Source organism: Pseudorca crassidens, chromosome 15 (assembly GCF_039906515.1).
Source record: "Pseudorca crassidens isolate mPseCra1 chromosome 15, mPseCra1.hap1, whole genome shotgun sequence".
NCBI classification, from domain to species: Eukaryota; Metazoa; Chordata; class Mammalia; order Artiodactyla; family Delphinidae; genus Pseudorca; species Pseudorca crassidens.
The window spans coordinates 83499049-83526129 of record NC_090310.1 but is presented as its reverse complement, the minus strand read 5'-3'; the positions used below and the strand labels follow the sequence as shown (position 1 = coordinate 83526129).

The window sequence follows — 27081 nt, the reverse complement described above, 5'->3', positions numbered from 1 at the left end:
CGCCGCCCTGAGACCCGGCCTGTCCAGGTGCTGTGCACGCTGACGCAGCAAGTTTAAGCTGGTTGCCCGGGTCAGGGAAGGATCACCCACCCAGACCGTCAGGGAGGAGGAAGGTATTCAATGGCCAACTGAGGGTATGAGTTTTTGCGTCTTTGGGGGGATGAGATAAGAAGCAAGTGAGCCCAGCACTTCTGAGACCACAGGCTCCTGGCTGGGAACTCGTTTCCCTCCATGGTGTTTCTCCCACGTGTTGTCCATCACAGTCCCCCTGGGTGGCACGTTGAGCATACAGATTCCCGGGCTCCACCCCCAGACCCACTGATGGCGATTCCCCAGGAATGGGCCCAAGAATCTGCCTTTTCTCACAGGCTCCTTCTAACTTGGGGTCTGGCCCAGTGATAACACTCCGCCCCATGTTTTGGGGTACCCTGTTTATAAGATGGTGCCTGGGCTGGCCAACTCCATTCAGCTCTAAACCTGGGTCAGAACCTTTTCACGTTGGATGCCTACACAGGTGAAAGACCAGCAAGGCCTGCTGGGGAGTCCGTGGACTCTGGGGTGCATTTGATGGGCCGGCTGATGCCCACATACTGTGTGCCAGCCCTGTGTTGCCTGTAGGGACAGCCTGGCCCCTGCCCTGGGACCACCTACTAGCATTAACATAAACTCCTACAGCACCTGGAGAAGACGGAGTTTCAGGGCGTGGCACCCGTGCCCAGCTCCCAGTGCCCCGTCTGGGAGGGGAGGAGATGGGGCACTGAGTCGGGGTGCAGCATCTTGCAGCCACTGGGCACCTGCCAGAATCCGGGGCCTCGGTTTCCCCACCTGTACAATGGGCATGTTGATGACAGTAATTCGGACCAGCTTGCTTAGTGAGGCACAGACGTCACAGACCCTCTCTCCTGATGTTTGGTGCGGCGTGAGGTGAGCCCCGGCTCACCGGATCTCCACACGCTGCCTGAGACCACCCAGGAAGCGCGTGTCTGTCCCTTCTTCCTCCAGCTGCGGCCCTCCTGTTGGTCGCCCCTCGGAGCGGAGCGGAGCGGTGCAGCTGAGGCCTCCGCCAGCCGGCGAGCCTGTGTGGGGAGAAGCCCATAAACTCCCCGGGCACCTGGGGCTCGTCAGGAGCCCAGTAGGGAGCCTCGTCTCATCTCCGAGGACAGGACGCCGCGGGAAGGAGGGCTGGCGTCTGCTGTCTTTCCTTGTACAGAGGACAAGAGGAGAGGCAGCCCCTCCACCTCCCAAGCCACACAGGCTGCGCCCCCCCTGAACCCCCAGGGCAGTGGGAGAGGGGAGAAGAGGCACCCTGAACAGAGGGGACCTGACACCAGTGTGGAGGGCTCGCCAGCTGGCAAGGGGGCTGTGTAGGCGGCGCTGGTGAGAGCTGCGCCCTCGCTGCCGGCCAGGCCCCGTGCTCAGTTCCGGTCCGGGACCAGAGTGGGGGCATTCTGGCGGCTCCTGCACCGACTCCAGCGCCCGATAGCCTGACGCTCCACGGGGCGGCCTCGTGTGATCTGGGACGGCTGGTCCAGCCTCCTGATGCCTTGTCCCTTCATCTGTTCCTCGGGCATAATTATGGCTGGGAGGAAGAAAAGAGTGAATTCATGTAAAAGTGCTGAGCCCTGGGCCGGCACCCTGTCCACGCTCGTGAGTGTTAGATATTATTATTGCTGTTATCGATGTGTTTAATTCTCACAATGACCCTGCCCAGGTAGCACGTTTGTTGTGGCCAGCATCTTACAGATGAGGAGACAGAGGCCGAGAAGGCCAAGCAACTTGACTAAAGTTACTCTGCTCCCAGGGTAGACCTGGGCGTGGCTGCAGATTCTGACTGCAGACTTGCTCGTTGCTGGAAAGCCTTCGAGGAATGTGGTCACCAGCGGCCACACCTTGAGGGGCCGTGTGTAATTAACAGGCCCCTGCTGGGTGCACGGCTGGGCCATCCAGACAGAGAGCCTGGGACCCTATAGCATCCTGGTTTCTGCCTGGCTCTTCTCTCCACATCCCCTTTCCTGCGAAGAGGGTTTGAAAAAGGACCCGGAAGACAGTGGGCTTCCCACAGGGCTAACTGGAGGAGCCAGCGTCACAGAAGTGGCCGGGGGGTCCTCCCTGCATTCAAAAATGTTAAAACTTGGTTTATGACCATCTTGATATAACGATGAATATAATCCTGGCTGGATTAAAAATGAAAACATTTTCTCCAACACTAAAAAGTTCATGTTTTTTCTTCTGATTTTAAGAGACACTATAACGTTTTCCCAGGTCCCTAAAAGTGCTGTGGGTCTGGCCGTGGTGCCTGACGGATCCCAGCTTGCAGAGCAATGCTGAACCCTCCCAGCCCCCGCACCTGGTGGTCAGAACCGGCTTCCTACCGTCAAGAGCCTTTTGCCCATGTTGAAAGCACTCAACAAACATTCACTCAACAAACATTTGTGTGGAGCTATGATGGACCTGGGACTGTTGCAGGCACCGGGGCTACGGCTTGGATAGGACAAGGCTTGTGCTCACATTCTCATAGGAAGAGGCAGACCGTGAAGGGACCATATGCTGAAGGTCAGGGATGAGGCCATGAAGACAAGTTCTGAGGTTCCGAGGATGGCTCCGGAGGGCTTCCTGCACACTGTGTTCCTAGTGCCGCTGTCCGTCCCAAAGCGGCGGGGAGGTGAAGACTGCTTTGGGCTGGAGACTCCATTGTCTTTGCAGATACAGAAGCACCTAGTCCTTTGTTCCCAAGGCGAGGACTCCAACATCTTGTCCTCGTTGACAGGGTCCCCCTCCTCTCCCTTGTCCACAGAAGAAATCACTTGACGGCTCAGGAGGCCCGCGGTGTCGATCAGCCCTGGCTCTCTGACCCAAGAAGACGACCTGGGGGCCTCGCTTCCCCCCTCACACTCCCTTGCTGGGGGCCTCCAGCCGCTGCTCGACACCCCCGGAGCTCCAAGACCAGGAGGGCCCCTTCTTCTCCCTCCAGAAGGGCAGATACAGGCACATCCTGGACGTCTGTATGCAAAGAGGGCCTCGGGCTTCTCTCCGGGGCCCGTGAGAGCACATATCACTGTTCTTGATCATCCCAGATGGGATCAGATGGGATTGTGAGGCATTTAAAGGATTGAGGGCGTATGCGGTGCAAGTGTGATGCCGGCCGCGGCAGCTGAGGACGGGACCGGGGGCGAGCCTTCGCCCGCGGAGGCTGCGGAGACTAAGCTCCATAAAGCCGAGGTTGGCGAGCGATCCCGCCCACGGCACAGCTGGCTCCCAGGTGCCTTTGCCCTTGCGGTTGCTTCACATCCTGTTCGTCCAGAAGCCGAAGCAAGAGAGCAGAGAAGAGGCCCTGGTGACCCAGAGGCTGGGATGGGACCTTCCAGGGCCGGTGGGCAGTGGCGGCTGCGGTGGCCTTGGGTAACTGGGCCAGGCAGATGTCACAAGTATTAACTGCGTTCTCACTTGTCACTCAGGCCTCGGTCCATCAGGAGAAGTGGCTGGAATTAATGCGTTTTGCACAATTAAGGAGGAACATTCTTATGCTGTGGGCCTCCTAGGGGCATCCGATGGCTCTAGCCCTGGAAAACAGAAAGACCACAAGAAAACCAAGATGCCACCCTCTCTTGGGCGAGTTACATCCCCTCCTTCCCTAAGAGGCCCCATTTGTGCTCCCTGGCTGCTCCGGGGCTCTTCTGGACTGGGCATGCTCTTTCTGCCCGGGCCACCCAGGCCTGCTAGTGGTGGCCCGATGCACTGGCTCGACCCTGTCCTCAGCTCAACTTCCCAGAGTCCCGTATCCACACCCCTGCCCACCTGGTTCGCCTCTGGGAAGGGCCTCCCCTCAGAGCCTCGGTGGAGCCTTCCTACCCCTGGAGGCCCCCGTAGGCTGCCCACATCCAGGCCTGGGCAATCTCTCCTTTCTGCATTTCCATCCACCTTCCCTCGGCAAAGGTTTGGGGGTCAAGTTCGTAGCCTCGAGCCAGCTTTCCCCGTCTGTAAATGTGGGGCCAGTAGTCCTGCCCGAGAGCGGTGCAGGGGGTGGGCTCCGCACAGTGCCTGGTACAGAGCACACACTCAGTAATCTTCGCTGTGAACCAACAACGGGCAGAACCCTCTCTGCAAGGAATACGTTCATTGGCAAATAATAGATAGTAAAGGCATCTTATCTCATCGGGACACTTTATGGCTTTCTTTACAAGTCTAGAATTCAGTGGATCTGGGGCTGGTTAGAGCAGAGGTCAGCAAACGCCTTCCCTAAAGTGCCACATAGTAAAGGCTTTAGCTTCGCGGGTCAGACACTCTCTGGCCAGGTTCCTCATCTCGACCGTTACAGCGGCAGTACATACATGCGTTAAAGCGGACAGTACGTATGTGCACGGGTGTTCAAAGCTCTGTTGCAGTAAAGCTTCTTTTTTAACTTTTTATCTTATATTGGAGTATAGTTGATTAACAATGTTGTGTTGGTGTCAGGTGTACAGCAGAGTGATTCAGTTATATACATAACATGTATCTATTCTTTTTCAAATTCTTTTCCCATTTAGGTTGTTAAATAATATTGAGCAGAGTTCTCCGTGTTACGCAGTAGGTCCTTGTTGGTTATCTGTTTTCAATATAGCAGTGTGTACATGTCAATCCCAAACTCCCTAACTATCCCTCCCCCGCCCCACCCCATAACTGTAAGTTCATTCTCTAAGTCTGTGAGTCTGTTTCTGTTTTGTAAATAAGTTCATTTGTATCTTCTTCTTCTTTTTCTTTTTTGATTCCGCATATTTCTCTTTCTCTGGAGAGAAAGAGAAATGTCCAATAAAACTTTATTTGCAAAAGCAGGCGGTGGGCTGGATTTGGCCCACGGGCTGTTGTTATCAACGCCTGGTTGGAGTGTGAACAGCAGGCAGGGCTTCTCCCCCGGCCCCCGTCTTGCGTGTCTGGAGACTCACCTTAGCGCCGCTGGCAGGTGGCTGTCTCCACGTGCCCAAGCCTGGAGGAGGGGAGCAGGGGCCGGATGAAGGCTGTTCTCTGCCTCTTTAGGAGGAGCCTGCAGCACCCATCCTAGAAGGAGCGGCACAGGAGGCTGGGAAGGGTCTCCTTTGCAGCCTGCTTCGGTGGAGGAGGGCCAGGCAGGACGGGGCTGGGCACGGTGGCGGGCGCGCTCCTGGGGCGGACCTTCCCGGCTCAGCTCTGCAGCCTCCCCGGTCTCTCCAGATGGCAGGCGGGTTGATTCCAGCACCGACGGACACCTCGAGTGTGCGAAGACTGTGGGGAATAGGCCACACCAAGGATTTCACCTCTGCTTCACGTCACGGAAATGAAAGGGTAGGTCCACACAGAAACCTGTACGGGAACGTCCGTCATGATGTTCATGCTTACGCACACTGGAAGCAGCCGGGTGTCCTTCGGCAGGTGACTGGGCCACCAAACGTCGTGCATCCACACTGTGGACCGTGAAACATGCAGCACCGCGAGTGAATCCCAAAGACACGTGGGTTGAAATAAGCCGACGACAAAGACTGTGCGTCCATGTATATGAAATGTCTAGAAAATGCGAAGCTGTAGGGATTAGAACAGGTCAGTCGTTGAGAGTCTGGGAGTCGGGGAGGGGGTGACCGAGAAAGCAGGGTTTCTCCCCCGCGGCACTGTCGGCGTGCTCTGTGTGTGTGTCGGGACGGGGTGCGTCCTGTGCACTGTACGATGTTTAGCAGCATCTCTGGCCTCCACCCGCTTGATGCCAGTAGCACCCCTGCCCCAAGTTGCGAAAACCAAAAATGTCTCCAGACGTTGCCAGTGTCCCCTGGGGTGGAGGGGGAGGCGGGCTCACCCCTGGTTGGATGCACTGAGGTAAAGCAGCACGAGCGAGTTCTTTGGGACGCAGGAGCTGCTCTGTATCCTGAGAGAAGTGGTGCTAACATGAACCTACGCACGCATTAAAACGGACAGATCTGGACACCAAATAAAAGTCAATTTTACTAGATGTTAATTTGAAAACTAAGATTTAAGAAAAGCCAGAAAACAGGAACAGAAGCAAAGCACTCACTCTGCTAGAGGCAAAGCCATGAATCCTAAGGATGAAGAAATCAGCAGAGTCGTTACCTGCTTGTTGGGTGGGCCGGAGACCCCATCATGGTTGCTACAGTGTAGCAGGGTCAGTTACCATCACAGGCCAGGAAAGGCTTTCTATCCTGACTTAAGGAGCACCTCTTGGCAGATAAAATACAGATGCACGCTTAAATTTGAATGTCAGATTAAACAACAAATAATTGCTTAACATAAGTTTGTCCCACGTATTGCAAACGTTATTCATTTATCTGAAATTCAAACTTAACTGGGCATCCAGTATTTTTATTTGCAAAATCGGATAATCCCATCCTTGGGCAAACCTTCAGGGTTTTTTTAACCTATTAATCCTTGTCTAGAATATAAATCTTTTTCAAAAATACAGACCTCTGCTCAGATATTACGCGTATCTTTTCTTCCTGCCTAGATGAATGAATTCACCCACCTCAGCCCCTCTGCCTGATACGTTTGGCCTGGCTCCCTATTCAGTGTGGCTTGCTCTGGAGGTTTAAATACAAATAATCCAAACAAATACTTGCAAGTGCTAAGTGAAGCCTTTATATTGTAACAGCATAAAATGAAAAGGAATTCCTCTCTCAGCTAACCCACACGTCTTCTCCCCCAGTGTAACCTTTCTCTGCCCTTTGTGGGAGTATTAAAACAGAAATAAACTTTCTGTATATACATATCCACATCTGTTGGTATATGCTTCAAATTTCTTTTCTCCCACGTGGAATCACACTGTATCATGTTCTGCCCCTCACTTGGCAGCCCTCCCTTCTGTCCGTCCCACGAGAGCCTGGACCTGTCTTGTCCCCGTGGTAACCCCCAGGGCGCAGAGCTTTGCTGGGCCCGGGGCGTGTGAGCCAGGAATATTGGTAAATCGATGAGTGAATTGTTTAGGTGGCTGGTTGGTACTTCATGCCCGCACCCCCTCATTTAATTATCCTGTCGTAACAAAGCACCACTTTGTCTGTGGGTTGCGCAGCGAAAACCTTGACCACAGTAACATATCTTCGCACGTCTCTGCTGCCTGCCTTACTTCAGGAAGGGTTTATGTAACACCTGGCTCTCGACCTGGGACGTTTTGCCTCCCAGGGACACTTGGCAAGGTCGGGAAACATTTTGGGGATGCATTTTGGGGAGCAGCCAGGGACGCTGCTGCACATCCTACAGTGCCCACGACGGCGCCCCAGAGGATCATCAACCCAAACGCCCGGTGCCCGGTGGAGAGGCCGGCTGTGTTTGCGATCTCCTGCTTGGCGAACGTGCTTTGGGCCCCATCTTAGAGCTCTCACCTGTGCAGGGACGGTGGGTGAAGGGGACCATCCCTGCCCTGAGTTGCTGAGCCTTTGGAGGAAGGCGACATGTGTGCAGGGCCCCGAGAGGCCGCCCTGAGCGTTACGGGGGTCCAGAGGCGGGCGTGGTGGGATGGGGCTGGTTTCTGGACCTCCACATGGCTTCCTCTCTCCCCACCCTATCTGTTCGCCACACACCAGTCCCAGGGGGCCTCTCATCACAGAACTCTGGCCACGTCCCCCTGCCAGACCTAGAACATGAACCGAGGCCCCGCGTGACCCGGCCCCTGACCAGTCCCCCCTTGCCCCTGAGCGCATCTCCCTCTCTGGTCAGCTCCTGGGGGCTGTCACCCCGCACCTGGCACGGTGCCTGGCACACAGAGGGGGCTTCATGAATCGTTGACTGAACTGCTAAATGGATAAACAAGTTGTTTGTTCAAGCCTGGGACGGAAGAGGATGAGGCAAAGGGATTTCCAGACGCGAGGCCCCTTTGCAGCCGCAAGACACGAGATCAACGTGTGTTTCATTGACGAGGGAAGATGCCCACAGTACGTTGCCCCCAACCCAGGTTTATGTGAATCAGCAGGGACACACATCTCAGTTATGAGGAATTGCACACACGTGTTTCCGTGTGTCTATACGTGCATGACGGGAATGGCTTCACGGGTGTGTGACCCGCACAGGACCCTGTACTAGGACCCCATGCTGGGTTTGATGCTCTGCTGTCTCCCTCTTGCGATTTTTAATAACATTAGGTCAAGGGGTCCTGCATTTCCACTTTGCACTGGGACCCGCAGATGCTGCAGCCAGTCCTGGTGCCCGGGGATGGCTGGGAGGTCAGTGCATCTTCTAGAACCCCAAATGGGCTGTGAACAGCAGGGCCCACTCTCTTCTCTGCAGTTTGCTCCGGTTGCAGACACCAGGCAGAGTTTTTATAACCCTCCCACCCCAAGAGGAAGCCGGGGGGATGAACTCAGTTCAGGGTCCTTCTTTCCACATTCTTCCAAATGACCGTGGTCGCATAGTTGACCTTTCAAGGAATACCAGGGAGGTGAAGACCAGCCTGGGAGAAAGCTGTCTCCTCTCCACCTCCAGGTGGCTCTTTGAGATGCGGTCCTGGGCCAGGGGAACCTCCGAGCTCACATGCAGCTCCCACCCTGTGTTGGGGAACCTTGACCCCTTTTTAGCACATGGGGCAGCCCAGGACACACTGGTGTGAAGCTGAGAGCTCAGACTTCGGCTTCCAGCAGACCAGGGTTCGAATACTGGCTCCACCACTGACCTGCTGCAAGACCTTTATCGCGGGAGCCTGTTCCTCTTTGACAAGTGACATCACGATGTCTGCCCCGTGGGGCCGTGGAGAGGGCTGGCTGGGCTGTGAGCTCTCGCCCCACTGTTGGCACAGGAGACGTTTGTTCATTTCGTAAACGGTCCTCAGGAGCCCACGAGTGCCGGGCACTATGACGGACATCCTTACACTGTTTATTAGCAAAAACTATCCCCCGGGGTTTGGTTGATGGGTCATTCCTACTCCTGTTTTTTTTTGTAATTTATGTACTTCAAAAGTTAAGATACAGTTCACATTCATGGAATTCACCATCTTAAAGTGTACCGTCTAGTACTTCTTAGTACATTCGCCTTGTTGTGCAGCCATCCCACTAAACAATGCCAGAACATTTCTGTCATCCCCAGAAGAGACTTGCTATCCGTTAGCACTCCCCCCATTCCCTGCCTTCTCCTGGGCCCTGGCAACCCCTAATCTACTTTCTGTTTCCATGGATTTACCTGTTCTGGAAATCATACAACATGGGATGTTTGGTGACTGGTTTCTTTCACGTAGCATAATGTTTTCAGAGTTCATACATGTCGTACCGTGGATCCGTACTTCATTTCTTTTTCTGGAGAATAATATTCCATTGTCTGGATACACCGTGTTTTTTTTATCCACTCATTAGCTAATGGACACTTGGGTTGTTTCCACGTCTGGCTATTATGAATAATGCTGCTGTGAGCACTTGCGAACCTATGTTTTTAGTTCTCTTGGGTACGTACTTAGGGATGGAACTGCTGGGTCGAATGAGAGCTCTCCGTTTAACTCTTTGAGGAATTGCCAAACCGTCTTCCAAAACATCTGCGGCATTTTTATAACCCCATCAGCAGTGTAAGAGGGTTCCACTCTCTCCACATCCTCAACAGTACTTGTCTTTTGTCTGCCTTTATTTTAGCCATTTTAGTGGGAGCGAAGTGATATTTCACTGTAGTTTTCCGTATCCCTGTTTTTTGTTGAAGGTGAACGTCTGTTGTGGTGACAGTTTTACCTTGAAAGCTCTCATCTTTTCTCATACTTGGTGATAGAAGGGGAATGATCCGTACCTGCCCTGTGAGTGCCTGCTCTCTACCAGGCCCAAGATGGCTTGCTACCCTGTTCCCTAGTTCTCCAGCCTCTGAAAAAGGGGCAAGGATGACCCTAAAATGGCAACTTGGACTGAACAATCAAAGGGGTTTATTCGTTTGGCTGGCCGGGGCAAGAATTCAGCTTCAGGAATGGTGTGATCCAGTGGCTCGGTGATACCACCAGAGATCACGTGTCTGTTTGTCTCTCTGCTCTTCCCTCCAGCAGGTCAGCCCCATTTGGAAATGTGGTCTACTCGTGGTTGCCAGATGGTAGCTGTTTCTGGGACTCTCTCCATCCCTCCTCCCTCAATCCTGTCCAGGGAAAGAGAGGGCTGCTCTGGACTTGGAAACTTCTAGGATACCTGTGCTCCATTCATTGACTAAATTGGGTCACGTGCCCACTCCTGAACCAGTCGCTGTAGCTGGAGGGTTGGTTGCCGCGTATAAGGCCGCAGGTCCTGCCCTCTATAGCCAGGCTGGAGTCACTCTAAGGCACGGCTGCCTAAATAAAAATTGGGTTGGGTAGAAAAAAAGAGGGCATGGGTGAGACAGATGGCATCATCCCTATTTCACAGATGAGGAAATGGAGGCCCCAGCACGTGACTTCCCCTCTCTCAGCCCACACAGGCTGGTCAGCAGCAGATGTGGGTTTCAACCCCCTGGAGACCCTCTTCTTTCCTTTCTGTCTGCCCATTTCTCAGCTGAGGCTGTGCGTCCCTGGACGTGCCTGTCCTGACAGTGGCCAGATCGAGCCAGACACCCTCCCTCAGATGCCCAGCGACTGCCCCCAGTGCTTGGGTTTACTGGATCTGGAACGGGATCAGGTTTTCAGGGAGGCATTTTTATTTTGCCCTAAAAGCCTTCCGGGGGGGACGCAATTCCTAAGGGCTCGGCTTTAATGGTTTCTTTTATAGAATCATTCAAATTATAGATGGGTGAACTCGAGGAAACCCCACTAAAGAATGCAGGAAAGCCGGCATGAAAAGCGACTAAGGTAAAGTAGTGGTGAGTGGAAGAGCTCCCTCTTTAAACATTTGTTGTTAAACAGCCAGAGAGAACCCCCGATGCTGGTCTGGTCCTTGGGAGGCTGGGTTTCGGGACATCTGGCCCATCTGGAAGGCTCCAGGTGAAGCCGATTCCAGATGTGGACGGGCCCAGGGCCTTCAGAAGCACTGCTTTCGCTGACCTCTGACTCTTCTCCCCCAACTTGCAGGCACCGTATTTGTTGTGGTTAAGCAGCCTCACCTGGGTTCAGATTCAGCTTCCCTGCTTCCAAGCTGGGTGTCCTCGGGCAAGTTATTCAGCCTCTCTGAGCTGTTTTGTCATGAGTGAGATGGGCTTTCTTTGTCCTCTTGCTTTACCTTCCTTTGGAATACTTATCACCACCAGATGTGATGTTAAGTATATACTGGCCAATGGTCTCATCGTTGCCGGAGCTGGTAGCCTGTTCTAGGCCCCCGTCACACTCGACCCGCCCGCAGAGCACAGGACACTATGACTGCTTCATCCGCCTTCTTCCCCAGAATCCAGAGCCCCACATCCTCCCGGCATCCCCCTTCCTCCTGTTCAAGCTTCTTCCAGATCCTTCCCCGTCGGGCACTCGTGCACAGCCTCTGCCGCATTCCCCGGATCTCTCGGGTGGAGACGGGGCATCTGGGCTCGGTCCTCACGTTGCTTGTCCAGCTACACGCTCTCCCCGGGGTGCAGTCTCCACTCCGGCCTGGACCGCTGCCCTTAGCTGGTGGTTAGCACTTCCGGCGTGCAGAGCTCTGCTGGGAGGAGCATCTGTGTTGAGTGGCAGAGGTGGGGCGTGAACCCAGGAAGGCGGGCCCCGGGCCAGAGCACGTCTTGGCTCCAAGGCTGTCTCTCCCCCTAGATCAGGAGCCAGGCCTGGGCTGGGATGTCCTGCTGTCCCCTGCCCGTTTTCCTCGTGCGTCCGGTGGGGATTTCAGAGAGGAGCTGCTCAGTCGCACTGTTTTGTCCTCTGTCCTCCACTTCCCAGGTCTTCTCCCCACCCCTACCCTCCGCCTTGGTTTCCCCACCTCCTGAAGGGTACTTGGGGCCTCCCTGTACATTTGTATCACAATTTCCTGTGAATCTGTAATTATTCCAAAACAAGACACTGAAAATAAAATAAATTCTAAAGATGAACTTCAAAATGAACCATCGAGGGTCTGAGGGTTTCCGGCCGCCTCTGCCCTCACTGCCCCCCGTCCAGTGCCTGTCACGTCTTCCTGCGCTATTCCGTCGCCCCTGCCCGGACTCGCACTTCCAGCCTCGCCCCCTGCAGTTCAGTCTCCAGCAGTGGCCTGGGTTGGTCTTTTACAAACAATTGCAGCTGCCCACTCCTCAGCCGAACACCCCGTGGTTTCCACTCATGCAGACAGGGTGTGTGTCCTGGACTCAAAGCAGCACAGCTTTATTCTGTCACGGTCAGGAGGCTGCAAGTCCAAAACCAAGGTGTCCTGGGCCACACTCCTTCCAAAGGCGCCAGGGAAGAGTCCTTCCTGGCCTCTTCCAGCTTCTGGTGGCCGTCGGTGTTCCTTGGGCTCTGTTTTCACAAGGCTGCCGTGTGTGTGTGTGTGTGTGTGTGTGTGTGTGTGTGTGTGTGTGTGCGTGCATCTCCGTGTCTTCACGTGACCTTCAAGGACACCAGTCATTGGATTAGGAACCACGTTAATCCAGTATGATCTTAACTAATTACATCTACAAAGATGCTATTTTCAAATAAGGTCGCATCCTGAGGTTCTGGGTGGACATGAAGTTGCGGGAGTAAACGGAATAAAGGTAAAGGGCTCGCTGATGCCCCCAGGGCCCTGCGTTGCTTCTGCCCCCTGCTGTGCCCACCATTTTTGCCCTGAACTCCCCCGGCCCTCTCACCCTTAGTCTCTGCTCCAAGAGGAGGCCAATTTTCTCACTGCGCCCCCGCCACCTCCGGGCCTTTGCCTTTGCACTGCCCGCTTCCCTGACATGTGGCTCCCTCCCTCGCTGTTACCCACCTCTCTGCTCAAGAGGTCCCTCCGCGCAGAAGGTGGCAGTCACTGGGGCTGCTTGTGACTGTTCCCACCCACCTGGGCACCAAGCGGGACTGACCCCACCCTTTGAATTTAGGTGGATCGCATGACCTGATTTGGCCAATGAGATGCGAGTGGAACTTCCACCAGCTGGAGTCCTTCTGCAGACATCAGCGTCCTACCCCTCCCCTGCTCCGTTTGTCTCCACACACGTATCACCACGGGCTCCCTGCCCTGCGTGTTTCCTGGCCGCCTTCCCCACCAGTGGGCGCACCCAGGGGCCAGGGAATTTTCTCTCTGTGGTTCCCACTGTGTTCCAAGCTTCTAAAGCAACCTGGCTAGGGTCAGAGCTGAGGCCACACTTGCGATGGACGAGTGGTGGGCGCGCGGATGGATCGCGAGCCTCGGATGAAACGGAGTCTGTGCAGCCCTTCCCACTAACCGCCTCTCCTGTAACCGCTCCTCTGTGCATTTGACTCCTTCCTGTCTAGGGCAGAGCATCAACCCCAAGTTGGCAGGCCTGATCGGGCGGCAGGGGCCCCAGAACAAGCAGCCCTTCATGGTGGCCTTCTTCAAGGCCACCGAGGTCCACCTCCGCAGCACCCGTTCCACGGGGGGCAAGCAGCGCAGCCAGAACCGCTCCAAGACACCCAAGAACCAGGAAGCCCTGCGGGTGGCCAACGTCGCAGGTACGCCTGGGGGCGGGAGGGTTAACACGTGGACACCCGCCCCCCCGCCCTCGAGGAGCCCACAGGGGGCCCCCTGTGGGACCCCAGCTGGGGTGGGACTCAGAATGCACGCATGTGCTTGACAGATGGTTCTGGAACCAATGCAGCAGGAAGCACAGCCCACAGAATCCCTTCCACCCCAGAGCTCACCGTCTTCCGGGTATAAATTGTGTCATAAATTCATTTCGAAATGCAAGTAGCAAAACATGAGTGTAACAAGATGCCAATCATGTAAATTTCTAAGCGGCCGAAACAATAGCTCCAAATAAATAGAGGGAGGGAGGCCGCTGCCCCGGGAGCGGGGAGGAGGAAAAGGGGGGAGTGTGCTGCATCTTTAGTTTTATTTCTTCAAGTGAAAAACAGTTGAAACTCATGGCAAATTTTAACACTTGTTGAATACGGCCGGTACGATTTTCCTGTGGAGCCGTCCCGGCTCTGGGTTCATCGTGAGCTGGGAGAGGCCTGGGGCTGGTCGGAGGAAGCGTGGAGGGGAGACATGGGGGGTGTTTAGAAGGGTGATGGCGAGGTGGGAAAGCGGCCGCCACCCTCAGATTCACTTATATTGTCAATGGCTTCTTCTGCCTTACCTGGACAATTTTGAAATTTCTGTTCATTTTCCTTTTCGAGGAAAAAGAAAATTACAGTTACTGCGGTTGGTGACGTTTTCGAGAGCAGGGCATCCTGCTGGGTGGGTACTAGTGGGTACGTGTGGCTTCCGAGCTTGTGTGCAGAGCTTTTGAATCTAAAAGGATCTTTAGATTCTTTTCTGGCAGGTGCATCCGTTATTCTTTAGGCTGCTCCGAGGGAATCTGTGATCCCCCAAATCAAAGCCCAACTGAATCTCTTCATTTGTGTTAGGAGCCTCCTCTGCGCTGGGCTCCTGGGGGCTGGGATTCACCAGTGAAAGCCCAGCCGTGGTGCAGAGATGATTCAGGATGGGCAGGAGGCGGCCATCATTCACAGCCACACTGACACCAGGCCCGGGAGTTGGAACGTGGTGACGAGGGACTCTTGAGGGGGTGGTTCAGAGAAGACTTGCCAGCTGAGAGCTCCGAGGCGAGCTGGTGCCCCAGGGGCCAGGCCCGGTGGGCAGGAGGCCAGCGCTGCAGGCAGTGGGACCTGCAGGTGGAGGGAGTTTTCGGGGCAGCTCTGGGAGGGAGGGTGGAGGGGGGCAGGCCATGTGGCTGGGCTGGGGAATGAGCACGGTCAAGTGTCCTCTCGGGAGCCACATCTTGAGTTTGAATTTCATCCAAAGCAAATTTGGAAGCCTTTGCAGAGTTTCCAGCTATGATTCGGGGTGGGGTTGATAAGAAGCTAATTCTGGCTGCTCTGAGAATGCTGGGGAGCAGGGCAGGGCACTCAGGGAGGGTTGGAATAGGAAGATTTATGAGAGGCTTTTCTATATCAATCAGGCAGGAAGGGCTAGCAAACGTCATCCCCGCGGAGACTCCCGTGGCTCGGAGGTCTGTCAGGTGTAACGGTCTAACCGAGGTAGTGAAAGGGGAGGGACTGGTCTCAAAATCTTAAAATTGGACACTCAGCTTCCCCCACTGCGTCCTCTGGTGAGGACCCCCATCAAGTCTGCACTTACATAACCCCACAGGACGGAGCTCTCACTGTCTCACGTGGCAGCTGTTCTACCTTGCCTGGGATCTACTTCCTTGCTCTGGATTTCTACTTCCTGGCCCTGTTTGAAGTTCACCTAAACCCTGCCTGGGAGTTTAATTTTAAAAGAATACTGAAGCCTGGGCCCCACTGCAGGCTTAGTAAACCAGAATCTCCGAGTGTGTGTTTGAACACACATGCCCGGTTGAAGTGCTTTGCCTCCTGTGATGAGCTGGGAATCCTGCTGCAGGGCCACATGAGTAGAATCCTCTCTGCTGTGGCAGCCCTTGTGTGCTAGAGAGACACGTCCTGCAGGCCAGTCCCACCCCGCAAAGGCCTTCCGCTGCTCTTCAGACCGTGTGGTTTGGGGCGAGAAACTGGGTCCCTCGCCTCCCTTCCACTTGCCTCTCACCCACGACTGGACCCAACTCCCTAGTCATTAGCCATTTTCACCAGATGACCCACGGGGGTGGGAGCTGAGTCCCAGCACCGGTTGTAACTTCTCAGCTGCTCTGGCCGGGTTTGCGGAGGTGGGTGAGCAGTTGCCTCTCCACTCCTGCTTGCCTGCCGCTGCGGCCTGGGATGGTGGGCAGGACAGGAGGAACAGGGGAACTAGGATTCTACTTCTTGAGCATCTCTTTTCTTCCCTTTCCTCGTCTTTCTGCTAGTAAGAGGTCAGAGTGAAATAGGAGTTCCAACCACTTCTTCCTGGAGCAGCCACGTTCCAAGGAGGCCTGAAGGACCCAGGTGTCTGAGGTCCCTGATGGCAGGGCCAGGGCCCACCCCGTACTGATATGCCCACAACTAGCTTCATGAGCTGCTCTTGTCCTTGGTCTGTTGGGCCTTGGGCTTCAACATGAAGCCACGTATCATTGCTTTGTTTTCAGACAGGGCTGGGAAAAGTGGCAGTAAGGTCCCTACTCGCCCTTCCTCTGCTCATGGCAGACATTGCTAATCAATCCTGGCACATTCTTCTCACTGAGCCCACACAAAGCTTCAGATCCTCCTTTACTCAGGCAACAAACAGCCAGCAGTGTTGGCCCTCCACGCACAGCTTCTTTGCCACATCCCTGGCCTAGGCTAACGTGCTCAGACCTTTGTCTTGTTCAGGTTGCTTCACACAACATCACTGGGCTGAGGGCTACTCCCCCGCTCTCCCCTCTACCTTCTGCCTCCCTACAAGGAAGGAGGGGAAGAAGGCTTGGGGGGTGGCCGCCTGGGGCCACAGGCATGGCCACAGCAATGGAGGCCTTCCTGGATTTCCACTCAGTGTCTGTGTCTTCCATATGGCACAGTGAATGGTCCAGGAGGTTCCTGGGCTCGCCTCTGATGGTTCCCTTGAGCTTGACCTTTGTATATTGGTGACCACCTGGCCCTCCAGCAGCCCTAGTACCCCTGCAGCTGGTTTTCTCTATCTCAAGGCCCTCAGGCTAGGTCCCAAAGTGGGGAAGGGGGGCCCAGGACTCCCCATTCCTGCTCCATCCTCCCTAACCTCCCCACACCCCAGCCATGGAGCTCAATCCAGCGAAGCACACCTCCCCCCTGCACGCCGCCGGCCGCTGACCCCAGTCCTGCCTCCTCATTCCTGGAAGGCTCTAGTGCCTGCTGCCCGTCCCTCTGCCAACTGCCACTCCTGTCCTGGTTCTTGCCGACTTCCTAACCCTCCTCTCCATCCTGCTCCTTCCTCATCCTGGGACCTCCTCCCTTGGATTCCTCCCTGGCCCGCCCTCTCACTTCCTTTTGTTCTTACATGAAGAACATCACCTCCTCGGAAGGCCTTGGTTAGCGCCCATGGCACAGACCCCTCAGCCCGCCCTTCCCGTCCTCCTCTCCTCCCTTAGTTCCTCCACGGCGCTCATCTAGATGGAATGGAATTGGTGTTTCCTCATTTGGTCATTATCTGCCTCTCGCTGGAGGATAAGCCCCTCAGTGGCAGGGCTTTGTTTTGTTCACACTTGTAGCTCCACTGCCCAAAACAGCACCTGCAAATCTGTAGACATTAACAATTTGTATGAATGAATGAATGACATACCAGGCCCCGAGGTAATGAGGGCCCGAGATACCCGAAGGTGGCTGTTCCCACCCCCCCCCAGTCCTGGCCCCCCTCACTGAGATCCTCTCACTTGTCCTGAGTGTCTCCTAGGAGCCAGGATCCCTCCTAGAAAGACACATGCAATTCTGTCATCATCAATTGTGTCCTTTCCTCATTGGTTTTAACATTTTTAAAAATTGCTCTTCTGAACTCTAGATATAAAGATACATGTACAATTGGGGATATTCAAAAAGGCTGATAGGAAGCCCCTGGGAAGTTTTAGGCGGAGGAGAGACAGGTCGTGGTTAAGAAAAAAAATGAATCCCTCTAGCTTCTGGGTTCAGGGGAGGTTGTACAGTGGCAGCTGTGTGTGTGTGTGTGTGTGTGTGTGTCAGAGAGAGACATAGACACAAAGAGAGAGATAAACAGATTCCTACATGTTTACAAGGGCTCAATTCCTAACCCAAAGTTCCTACAAACTTTACATACTTCTGGAAAACCCCAGTGCATCATTTTCGTTCCTCAGAGGAACCTCAGTATTGTTTTTCTGGAAGGTCAGTGGGGCTTGACTTTTCGCCCTTCTCGATGGTGGGGTTTGTCCCAGGCCCTGTCCGTGTCTCCTGCTGCCCGCTCCTCGGGGCTGAGCATCGTGAGGTGGGCGGGCCTCACAAAGTGAGGTTGAGTGGAAGCAACCCCTCCGAGCAGTCTCTTGCAGCCAGCGTGTGGGATGCGGACGGAGATGGACTCCCACACGGAATCCACGCAGACGTCCACATCCAAACAAGAGAAAACAGTGTCCACAGAGGGATCCAGAGAGAGCTGTGAGCTAAGACTGCGTGAGAGAGACGGGGGCGTGGGGGCCTCCCTTACAGAGGCCGTTTGCTGGGGATGGAAATGAGTTTTGAGGCTACAGGTGCTTGAACGGCTTCTGTGTCAGGAAGGTCACCCTCCAGCTTTCAGAGTTTGCTGGGATCACACCGCTGTCTTAGACTGAGGAAACTCTAATCTGTGTGTATTTCCTTTTCCTCCCCCCGGTGCCGCTCCTCAGAAAACAGCAGCAGCGACCAGAGGCAGGCCTGTAAGAAGCACGAGCTGTACGTCAGCTTCCGGGACCTGGGCTGGCAGGTAAGGGCGGCGGTGGCTGGATCGGCCCCGGATGTGTGAGGCCTCCAGTGTGGGCTCCCCCGGAGGTGGGGCTGGGTCCCGCATGTGCAGTGAGCCGTGTTTCTCATCTCTTGAGACGCCAGTATCGCGTCCTAACTAGAGGCTCTAGGGACACCCCATGAAACCCAAGAGCAGAAACACGGTTGAGACTCAAGCTAGACCCAGAAACCCAAACACTGTGGACTCTGAACCTCGTTCTCCACGTGAACCCCATTTGCATCCTGCACTGGCTGCTTCCCTCAGACGTGGCCGAGTCCGTGAGCTGGAATCCAGCTGCCTGGAGGGCAGGCTGCCACCCTCTGCCCTGTCTGCTTCTCCCTCCCCCGTCTGTGATTCCAGTTCCCAGAGAAGGTGCTGATTGGCCCAGCTCGGGTCAGGTGCTTGTTCCTGAACCAATCAGCTGTTTTAGGGCTGGGGTCATGTCCTAGGACTGTGGCTGTCCCTCTGGAATCATTTGACTGGAGCAGGGCAGGGGATGAATCCTAGAAAAAGAGTATCTCAACTATTTATGAGTATCTATGACGTTCTGGGCCCTTTTCTAGGCACTAGAGGTGCAGCCCTGGGCATAGCAATGTGCCTGCCCTCACGGAGCCCACATTTCCCCGGAAAGGGTGTTGGCATCGTAAGATCCTCAAGGCCACTGGTTTTGTTTTTCTCCCTTCAGCGAGCTTCTAGTTCAGTGGGAGGGTCCAGATTCTTCCCAGGTCATCATGTCCTCAGATACACCCCCAGGGCACTTGTGCACACAGCCGGCTTGGAGTCCTCCTGTGATTTTGTCCTCACTCTTATGACAGCATCCATGGTCTAAGAGGCGCAGGCCGTGCTTGCATCCTAGTGCTGGAACAGAGCCCCAAATGCACTTGAGTCCCTGAGGGGCATATGTGTTGCTAGCACAACATTTCTGTGCTAACCCGACCACGTGCGTCCTTTATAGAGTCGCACACGTGTACCAGGCACTGTGCTGGGTCGGCTATACTGTCACGTCTCTCCTGGGTGGGTAAAGTGAGGCCTGGAGGCTTTGTTTAAAGCAAACCGCCCACGGGTTACCACCTAGCAGGGGTAAGGTTGATGCCACCCTAATCACCCCTCTCTGTGCCACCTTCCGATGAAGAGCAAGTGTTCATTCTGGGCTCAGCCCAGCCCCCGGTGGTCTTTCCCTCACTCTGCAGTCTGTTGGGACCATGGAAGGCTGCCTCTGTAGGAGCCCAAGCTGCACAGGAGGAGGTGGGCCGTGCCTTTGACCTCCGGGAGCTTCGGAGTCTGGCCCACAGGAGGAATGTTTCGACCTAGAGGGCAGGACCCTGCGGCTCCCACTTTCCACGTGGTTCTGAACCCGCCCCCCGCCTCGTCCTCCGCTCTCTCCCGCAGGACTGGATCATAGCGCCCGAAGGCTATGCCGCCTACTACTGCGAGGGGGAGTGCGCCTTCCCTCTGAACTCCTACATGAACGCCACCAACCACGCCATCGTGCAGACACTGGTGAGTGGCCTGCGCGCCGGCCGGGGTGTGGGCAGCTGGGGGAGCAGGGCCACCACATCCCGCCTCGTGCTCCTCCGAGCTGGGGCCACAGCAGGTCTCTGGCCAAGACCACGTCATGGCTTTCAGGAGCCCAGGGCACTTTTGCTTTCGTGGGCCCTACCTCCATAAAACAAGACTAGAAATTATAGTTAATAACATGTATTATAATCTTCGTGTATGTCTTCAACCCTAGAGTGCATTTATTTCTCCTAATTTTAGAAGCAGTTAGAACAGTTTCGTGGGCTCCTAAAGGTATCGTGGGTAAAGGCCACTGTGCGTAACGGCGGGCGCCCTGGCCCTGCGTCCGTCAGGCGACCGCTGTTCCTGGTCGTCAGCATCCACATCCACAGGCCCTGCAACGTCTGGGCTTCCTCCAGGTCGGGTAGGCTTGAGGGCTCATCCCCTCCCAGAGCTCGTGGCTTTGCCTCCTGGCCTTGAACTCTGTGATTCAGCCATTCAAGGGTGTTTATTGAGCATCTCCTACATGTAGACCCTGCGCTGACAGCTGGGGACGCTGCAGGGAACAGCATACAGGGAACATCACAGACGTGGTCCCTGCACTCAGAGCCTCATTTTCCAGGCAGGGAAACAGTCAAGTGAACAAATGCGGGAACTTCAGGGAGAACAGAGAGGGGAACGACAGGAAGGTGGCAAACAGGACAATGGGGTAGAGAGATGGGGGGCAGCCATGGGGCTCTTTGAACTTTCACGGGGTCATTGGAGGATTCAGTGTGATGATGCAATTAAAGCTCTTAACGGGGTATCCAGCACAGAGGACACTCAACAGATGTTATTTTTACTACTTTACCAACAACAAGAGTGATACGAGTTAGAGACTTTGTTCTTTAGCTTAGAAGCTGAGGCTCAGAGACGTTGTTTATCTTCCTCCTTGCTGTGAACATGATCTGGGCCTTCCCTGACAACTGGTCATCCTCTCTGGCTTGAATGCTTCTAGTGATAGAGAGCTCACTACCCAGGCCCATCTCCTCTGTACCACGGGTCTGTCTGTTGCAGAGCTCTGTGCTTCTTTTGCTTAGTAACCTGCCTCTCTCTTCCCTGTCCCTGCCCCGTGTGTTACTTCTCGCTCCCCTGTTCCGTTTATTTGGATTAGCCTCTGCCCTTTGAGGGAAGGCCTCTTTTTTGAAGCATTGCTTTGCCAGGACCCCCGCTCCCACAGCAGTAAACTCTGAAGCCCTATTCAGGACTGAAGGTCTTCAGGCTGGAAATGAAGAGTCACCCCAGCCTGTTCCTTGGCCTGAACTTGTCCCCCGTGCCAGCGTCCCCCTGTTCTGTCCTGCTCCGAGGACCAGAGTGACGGGGGTGTCTCCCAGGCTGCCAGGAGCACACCTCCACCCTTCTTTGAGCCCTGCCCACGGAGCAGAAGCCCGGCCGCCCTGTGACACTCTCTCCATCTGCAATTCACCAGAAAGCTCTGGGATCAGAATGAGTCCTTTGATGATTCTGAAACGAAGGTCGTGTTTGCAAAGGAGGCGAATCCCTGCGCTCTAGAGAGCCCTAATGAAATACAGAGGGAGTGAGCTAACATCTGGGATTTGCCTTAACATTATTCAAGGATGGGGGAGATGGGGGAAGGTTTAGGTTTGTAAGGTTTGAGATTAAACATAAAAAACAGTTTAAAAAGCACGCTGACCTACGTGGGAGGTCATAGACTGGGGCTTGGGGGCGGAGGGTCATCCACAGGGTTTCCGGTTGGCCCACGTGGTGTGTTGGAAACCTGGAAGTTTCTCATAAAAACAAACCAGGACTGACAGCTGGCCTGAGCACTCGGCACATCCGATCGCACTGGCTTTGGGCAGCTTGTGTCCATCTCCCTTTGGTTTGCCCCGGTCCTCACCGTCCCCTATGGTCTGACTCCTGGCCCAGTTTGGTCATCCGTGGCGCTTGCATGGCCGCTGCCGACGTTTGAATTAGTTTGTCCCCGAGCCCCACCACCTGTAAGGTGCATAGGCGCCCACGAGCCAGACGGAACAATAAACCTGGGCAACTGGCTGACTCCTTTCCTCGTTCTTACCTCTGGACCTTCTCCTTTCTTGTGGACGTCCACCCAAGGGTTTGCCCAAATTCTTTGCCTCTCATTTTTATTGCTTAAGATGCAGAACAGTCTAATATAGTCTAGACTCACACCATCCAATACAGTGACCACTTCTGTGTGGTGCCTCTTCAGTGAGTACTTGAAACGTGGCCAGTCTGAATCGAGATGTTTTGCAACTACAAAATACACACTGGGTTGTGAAGACTTAGTATAAAAAAAATGTAAAATATCTCATTAATGATTCCTTATGCTAAGTATACGTTGAAATGATAATTTTTTGAAATCTGGGATTAGAGCAAATATACTGTTTAATTTCACCTCTTTCTTTTTCACCTTTTAAAATGTAGCTACTAGAACGTTTTAAATTACACATGTGGTTTGCGTGATAGTTTTCTTGGACAGGACAGGTCTGGCCCAGAGGTTGGCAACCTTTTTCTGGAAAGGGCCAGATAGTAAATATTTTCAACCTCGAGAGCGGAAAGTCTGTGCTGCACCTCTTCACCACAGATGCTGTGTAATGCAGAAGCAGAAGCAGCCACAGATGACGTGTAGATGAATGGGCGTGGCGTGTGCCAATAAAACTTTATTCATAAAAACAGGCGGTGGAGCAGGGATCGGCCTGCAGGCCAACCCTCGTCTAGCCCAGTGGTTCTCCACTTGGGGCAGTTTTGCCTCCCAGGGGATATTTGACAATGTCTGGAGACATTTTTAGTTGTCACGATGCGGGGGTGGGGTGGAGTGCCTCCGAATTCTAGTGGGTGTAGCCCAGGGATGCTGTCAGACATCCTGCCGTGCACAGGACAGCCCCACATCCTGGCCCCAAGTGTCTTCCTAGCCATGTGCTGGGTGACCCTCTATGCTTTGGTTCTCTCATCTGTGAATCAAGAATAACCCCAGAACTGAGTTAGTTACCCAGAAACACTTAGAACTGGGAGTGACCGGTGAGTGTCACCTGTGGGGGACTTTTGTCCAAGCAGTACCTGTTCCTTTTAGGAATACTGAGGCCAGGGAGGAGTGACTCACCGGCTCTCACCACTGCCACCGTTTTGGTGTGTGTTCCAGGTGCACTTCATCAACCCGGAAACGGTGCCCAAGCCTTGCTGTGCTCCGACGCAGCTCAATGCCATTTCCGTGCTCTACTTCGATGACAGTTCCAACGTCATCCTGAAGAAATACAGAAACATGGTTGTCCGGGCCTGTGGTTGCCACTAGCCCCTCCTGGAAGTCAGACGCTTCGGGGCCACGTTTCTCCAGATCCTGGGCCCCTCGCCGCCCAGCGTCTCCCACCACCTCGGCGAGGAGCCCGCAGCCCAGCTGCCTTTCGCGAGGCCTTCCCGTCCCCCTCTCCAGCTGCAGCGCTGTAGGAGCGTTAAGGAATCTGAGAGGCAGATGGCTTTTGATCCGTTTTTCGTTGGCATCCTACAGACAAGATCCTACAAGCTGCTGCAGGAAAAACCTAACAGGGAAAACATATATCAAGAAAAATTGCTGGGCCCCGATCGCTGGCTGTGAAGTCTCAGCTATGCACCGACTCGTTCCCAGGGGTAATGATGACACCCTTCAGCCCGGCCACCAGCAGCGGGGGGAAGGGGCCGCGGCCAGGGGTGGGCACGTTCGTCTCTGTGCGAGAGGGAGACTAACGCGGAAGTCCCTGTAATAAATGTCACAATAAAACGAATGAATGAAAATGGTTAGGATGGTAGAGATATATTTTCCTAAACAATTTATCCCCATTTCTTGGTTTACTCTGATTTCATAAACAGAAGCTGTGGCCGGCGGAGGGAGGGGAGGCCCCCTCTCCGTGCCATTCCGGTTTCATTCTGAGGCTTGCCCAGGCCCACTGTTTACATAAACTCACCCAGAAGCCAAGATTTGGCCAGCAGGGGAGAGGGAAATTTTCTGCTTGGAGTTGACCTTGAAGAATAAATAGGTTCCATCATTCAGCTGAGTGCGTGGTGGCAGAAATTAAAACAGGCACGTGAAGCACCGGCAGACGCCTGGAATTGGTTTTCCAACGCTTCCCATGGTAGGAAGTGAGGGAGGGTTGGCAGATGGAGGCGGACAGCTCAGGACAGAACTTGCAGCTTGATCCTGAGTTCCGGCCACCATAGCCCTACTTTCAGAAGCACGCTAGCCTTCAACAGGGGTGGGTGGGCAGGGGGACCGTCAGTCCCCCAAGCCAGCTCCTCCGTTGGTCATCGATAGCAGCATCCTGGAGTCTGGGCTCTGATGAGGGCCTCCGTGGTCACCTCTTTTCGTTCGCAGACCCCTTTTTGAGGACTCTGCACAAGGATCGGCCCCTTGAAGTAAGGGAAAGGTGACACAGTGGGAGGTCTGCTGGATGCAGGGTGTGCAGATGTGAATCTCAAACAGAAGCCTCCAGAAGCTGTCGTGAGAGTGTCCTGACTCGAAGGTGCCATTTCTGACGCGGCTCTTGGCGTGAGCCTCCCTTGCCTTAGCCGGTGGGTCCCCTAAATGGCGTGCACCCAGCCTCCAGCTGCAGTGCAGCCTTGGAGACGACCAGGCTCTCTGTGAACAGAGAACAGGGTTATCCCGGTGAGGCCTGTGGCCCCTGGGATCTGGTCTAGTGGGAAACTGCTTCTCCATGTTGATTGAGTTGGTTCCTGGAAACACAGGGACGCTGTTTTCATTTTTTTTTATGTTTTCTTCTTCAGTAGCTTGGGCTGCAGCCTTCACTCTGCCTGGTCAATGGGGAAGAGTCGGTGTTTTTGTTACATTTTGTTTTGTCTGTTGACAGATCTGGGGGTTTTGCTGTGATTCCCTCTTGGTGCAAGTTTTGTCACCACGTATACCCCAGCCGACATCTGGCTCGCATCATTTGTACACTGAAGCATGTAAATAGTTGTTACTAAACAAAGAAATTATTTATGTCCGTCTGAAGCTCATTTTAGACCCTCTCCAATCCCTTGTTCAGGACGATGAGCTTACTCGCTTCCCTCCAACCTGTTTATTTTCTTATTTAAGACTATTTATTAATGGTCAGACCGATGTACCTTCAGCCGTTGCATAGAGCAGTCCTCAGAGAAAATGCTGTATAAATAGACAAAATAAAAAGGTTCTGGTTTCGGGCCTGTGTATGTCTGTGTTGTTTTTTCTCTCAGCGCCTGGATATCGGAGTTCTCTTGGTGCGCTGAGAACTCTTTGCCTTGGCCTCCACCATTAACACGCTGTTTATCATTCAGGCCCTGGGGAGAGAGGGACGCTCGTCAATATTTGATGCAGCTGTGCGGGGCTCCGGGCAGGAGAGATGGAACCAAACAACAAATGTGAATTTGGTAGGCTCGACTACAAAGATCCTTGATTGAATTACAGTGCAGCTGTCAGCAGCTGTTTCAAAGAGGCAGGGGGTAAATTAGCTGTGTTTACTGCTAACATAGTTGAAAGATTTAGTCATCCCAATAAAATAGAGGCACAAGAAAGAAAAAGAAATAGTCGTGGGGGTAGGGGGAGTGTACACCCAAAACTTTAAAGCAGCACGGACCCCGGAGCCAGCACTGTCCAGCGCAAATTATTTCGGCGGCTCAGGGGCTGCTGCTGGCTCCCGGCTTGAGCCATAGGTGGCCCACAGCGGGCCCGGTGAAGGTAGCCAGGGGCCCGCTGTGCATGCAGGAGCATGCAGCCGTGCAGCGTGGAGCAGCGTCTTGGGTCCCTTTCCGCTTTGAAGTGCACGCTGAGGTCACCTGATGGTGGTTAGAATCTGGGCCCATTCCCTGGCCGGCTGCTTGCTCTTGCCCTGTTGTCTCAAATGAAGCAGCCGCTCCTAACAAGTTCCAGCCCCTGTGATTTCCAAACCCTCCTGTCATTGTCCTGATGCGTGATCTAGCTTTTGTTCTGTTTCCAGGCTGAAGACCAGAGCTGCAAACCAGAGGGCCAGATGCAGCCTGCAGACGTATCTTATTCCTCCTGCATGGTTGAATTCGTTGCCAACACATTTTTGAAACTTAGAAGATTGGGGTGAAAAAAACCTCAGATTCTGCCTTCCCTTGAGCAGTCTGCAGATCTGGCCACCCTGGGCCCCGTTCCTGCGTGGCAGCTCCCGGCTGGAGCCAAAGAGCAGTTGTTGCCACAGTCTCCACTGCTCCCTGTTGTCTGTCTCATGAAGGTGCGAATGTTAGTTGCTGTTTTAAAAATTGTAGGTATTTATTGATTTGTACCCACGTCTCTATTAAGAGTAGGAAAGTAAAGCCTGGACTGAAAGAGCCATGCACTTTGGGGGCAGAGGAGAAGCCTTTTGTTCATCTCTGGCTCACTTTCCCCTTTCCAGCTGGACCCCTGTAGGCAGGCGTGTCTGTGGCTGCAGCACCGCAGGTGGCCTCATCTTTGGCCTTCACCTTGCCCTTCCTGGTTCCACCTCTCTTGCTCGTTGTTACCTTGGAGCATTTTGCGTTGGTGCCTCTCCTCCCTGTCCCACTTACGGAGCACCTCTGTCAGGGACCGTGGTTCCCACCACTTGGCCTGACATCGTTGCTGGCCGTGCTGACAGGGCCTGAAGAAGTGAAGGAATTTACTCAACGTCACCGGCTAATAATTGCTGGGACTGGAATTGGGACCCAAAGCCTGGCCTCGATCCCATGCTCACCTGAGTTAGTCTCCTGGGTCTGCTCACGAAATGTGGGGATTCCCGGCCCCCAGCCCTGCCTCTCCAAATGACCTTCCCCAATTCCTTACGTCCATCCCTGAATCCGTGCCAAGTTCCTGGACCACAGGCTCAGGCTTTCGGTCTCCCTCCTGCTTCCAAGCAGCTCTAGGACCTTCCTCTGTGAGCATGTTGCCGAACTTCTAGCTTCCCCCCTGGCTGGGCCCGCCAGCCCTGCCTGCTGTACATATAGCTTGCCTCACCTCTGATTTCTGCTTCACTGCCTGGTGACGGTAGTGTGTGGACCTTGCTGGGAGCCTGGGAGGGTCAGCAGTGGTCACTGGGGCCATCTGCTTAGAAAATTCTCACATGTGGGTCCTTCCCTCTGTCCAGATCTTTTGGAGAAGCTGAGTGTATTAATTTCCTGAGGCTGCCCTCACAAAGTACAAACTAGTGATTTAAAAAACTAGAAATGTATCCTCCCAGTTCTGGAGGCTGTAAGTCCAAACTCAAGGTGTCATTGGGGCCGCGCTCCCTACAGATGCTTCAGGGGAGGAACCTTCCGTGTCTCTTCCATCCTTTGGTGGCTGCCGGCAGCCTTGACTTGTGGCTGCATCTCTCCAATCTCCGCCAGTCTTCACATG

At 54.2% G+C, this 27081-nt stretch overlaps 1 protein-coding gene across 3 annotated transcripts in view; it reads left to right on the top strand.

Annotated features, from left to right (window-relative positions):
• BMP7 (bone morphogenetic protein 7) overlaps positions 1-26074 on the top strand; it is a 91240-nt gene extending 65166 nt beyond the window's left edge. The window contains exons 4-7 of one of the 3 annotated variants that reach the window (XM_067708578.1): positions 13232-13429; positions 18154-18230; positions 19638-19748; positions 25703-26074. In XM_067708578.1, the coding sequence (XP_067564679.1) occupies positions 13232-13429; positions 18154-18230; positions 19638-19748; positions 25703-25819 (503 nt within the window). In that variant the 3' untranslated portion in view covers positions 25820-26074. Of the gene's footprint in view, positions 1-13231; positions 13430-14326; positions 14596-18153; positions 18231-19637; positions 19749-22902; positions 23531-25702 lie in introns of those variants that run through there. The other 2 variants (XM_067708577.1, XM_067708579.1) reach the window with 2 other exon arrangements.
• Positions 26075-27081: the final 1007 nt, after the last annotated feature.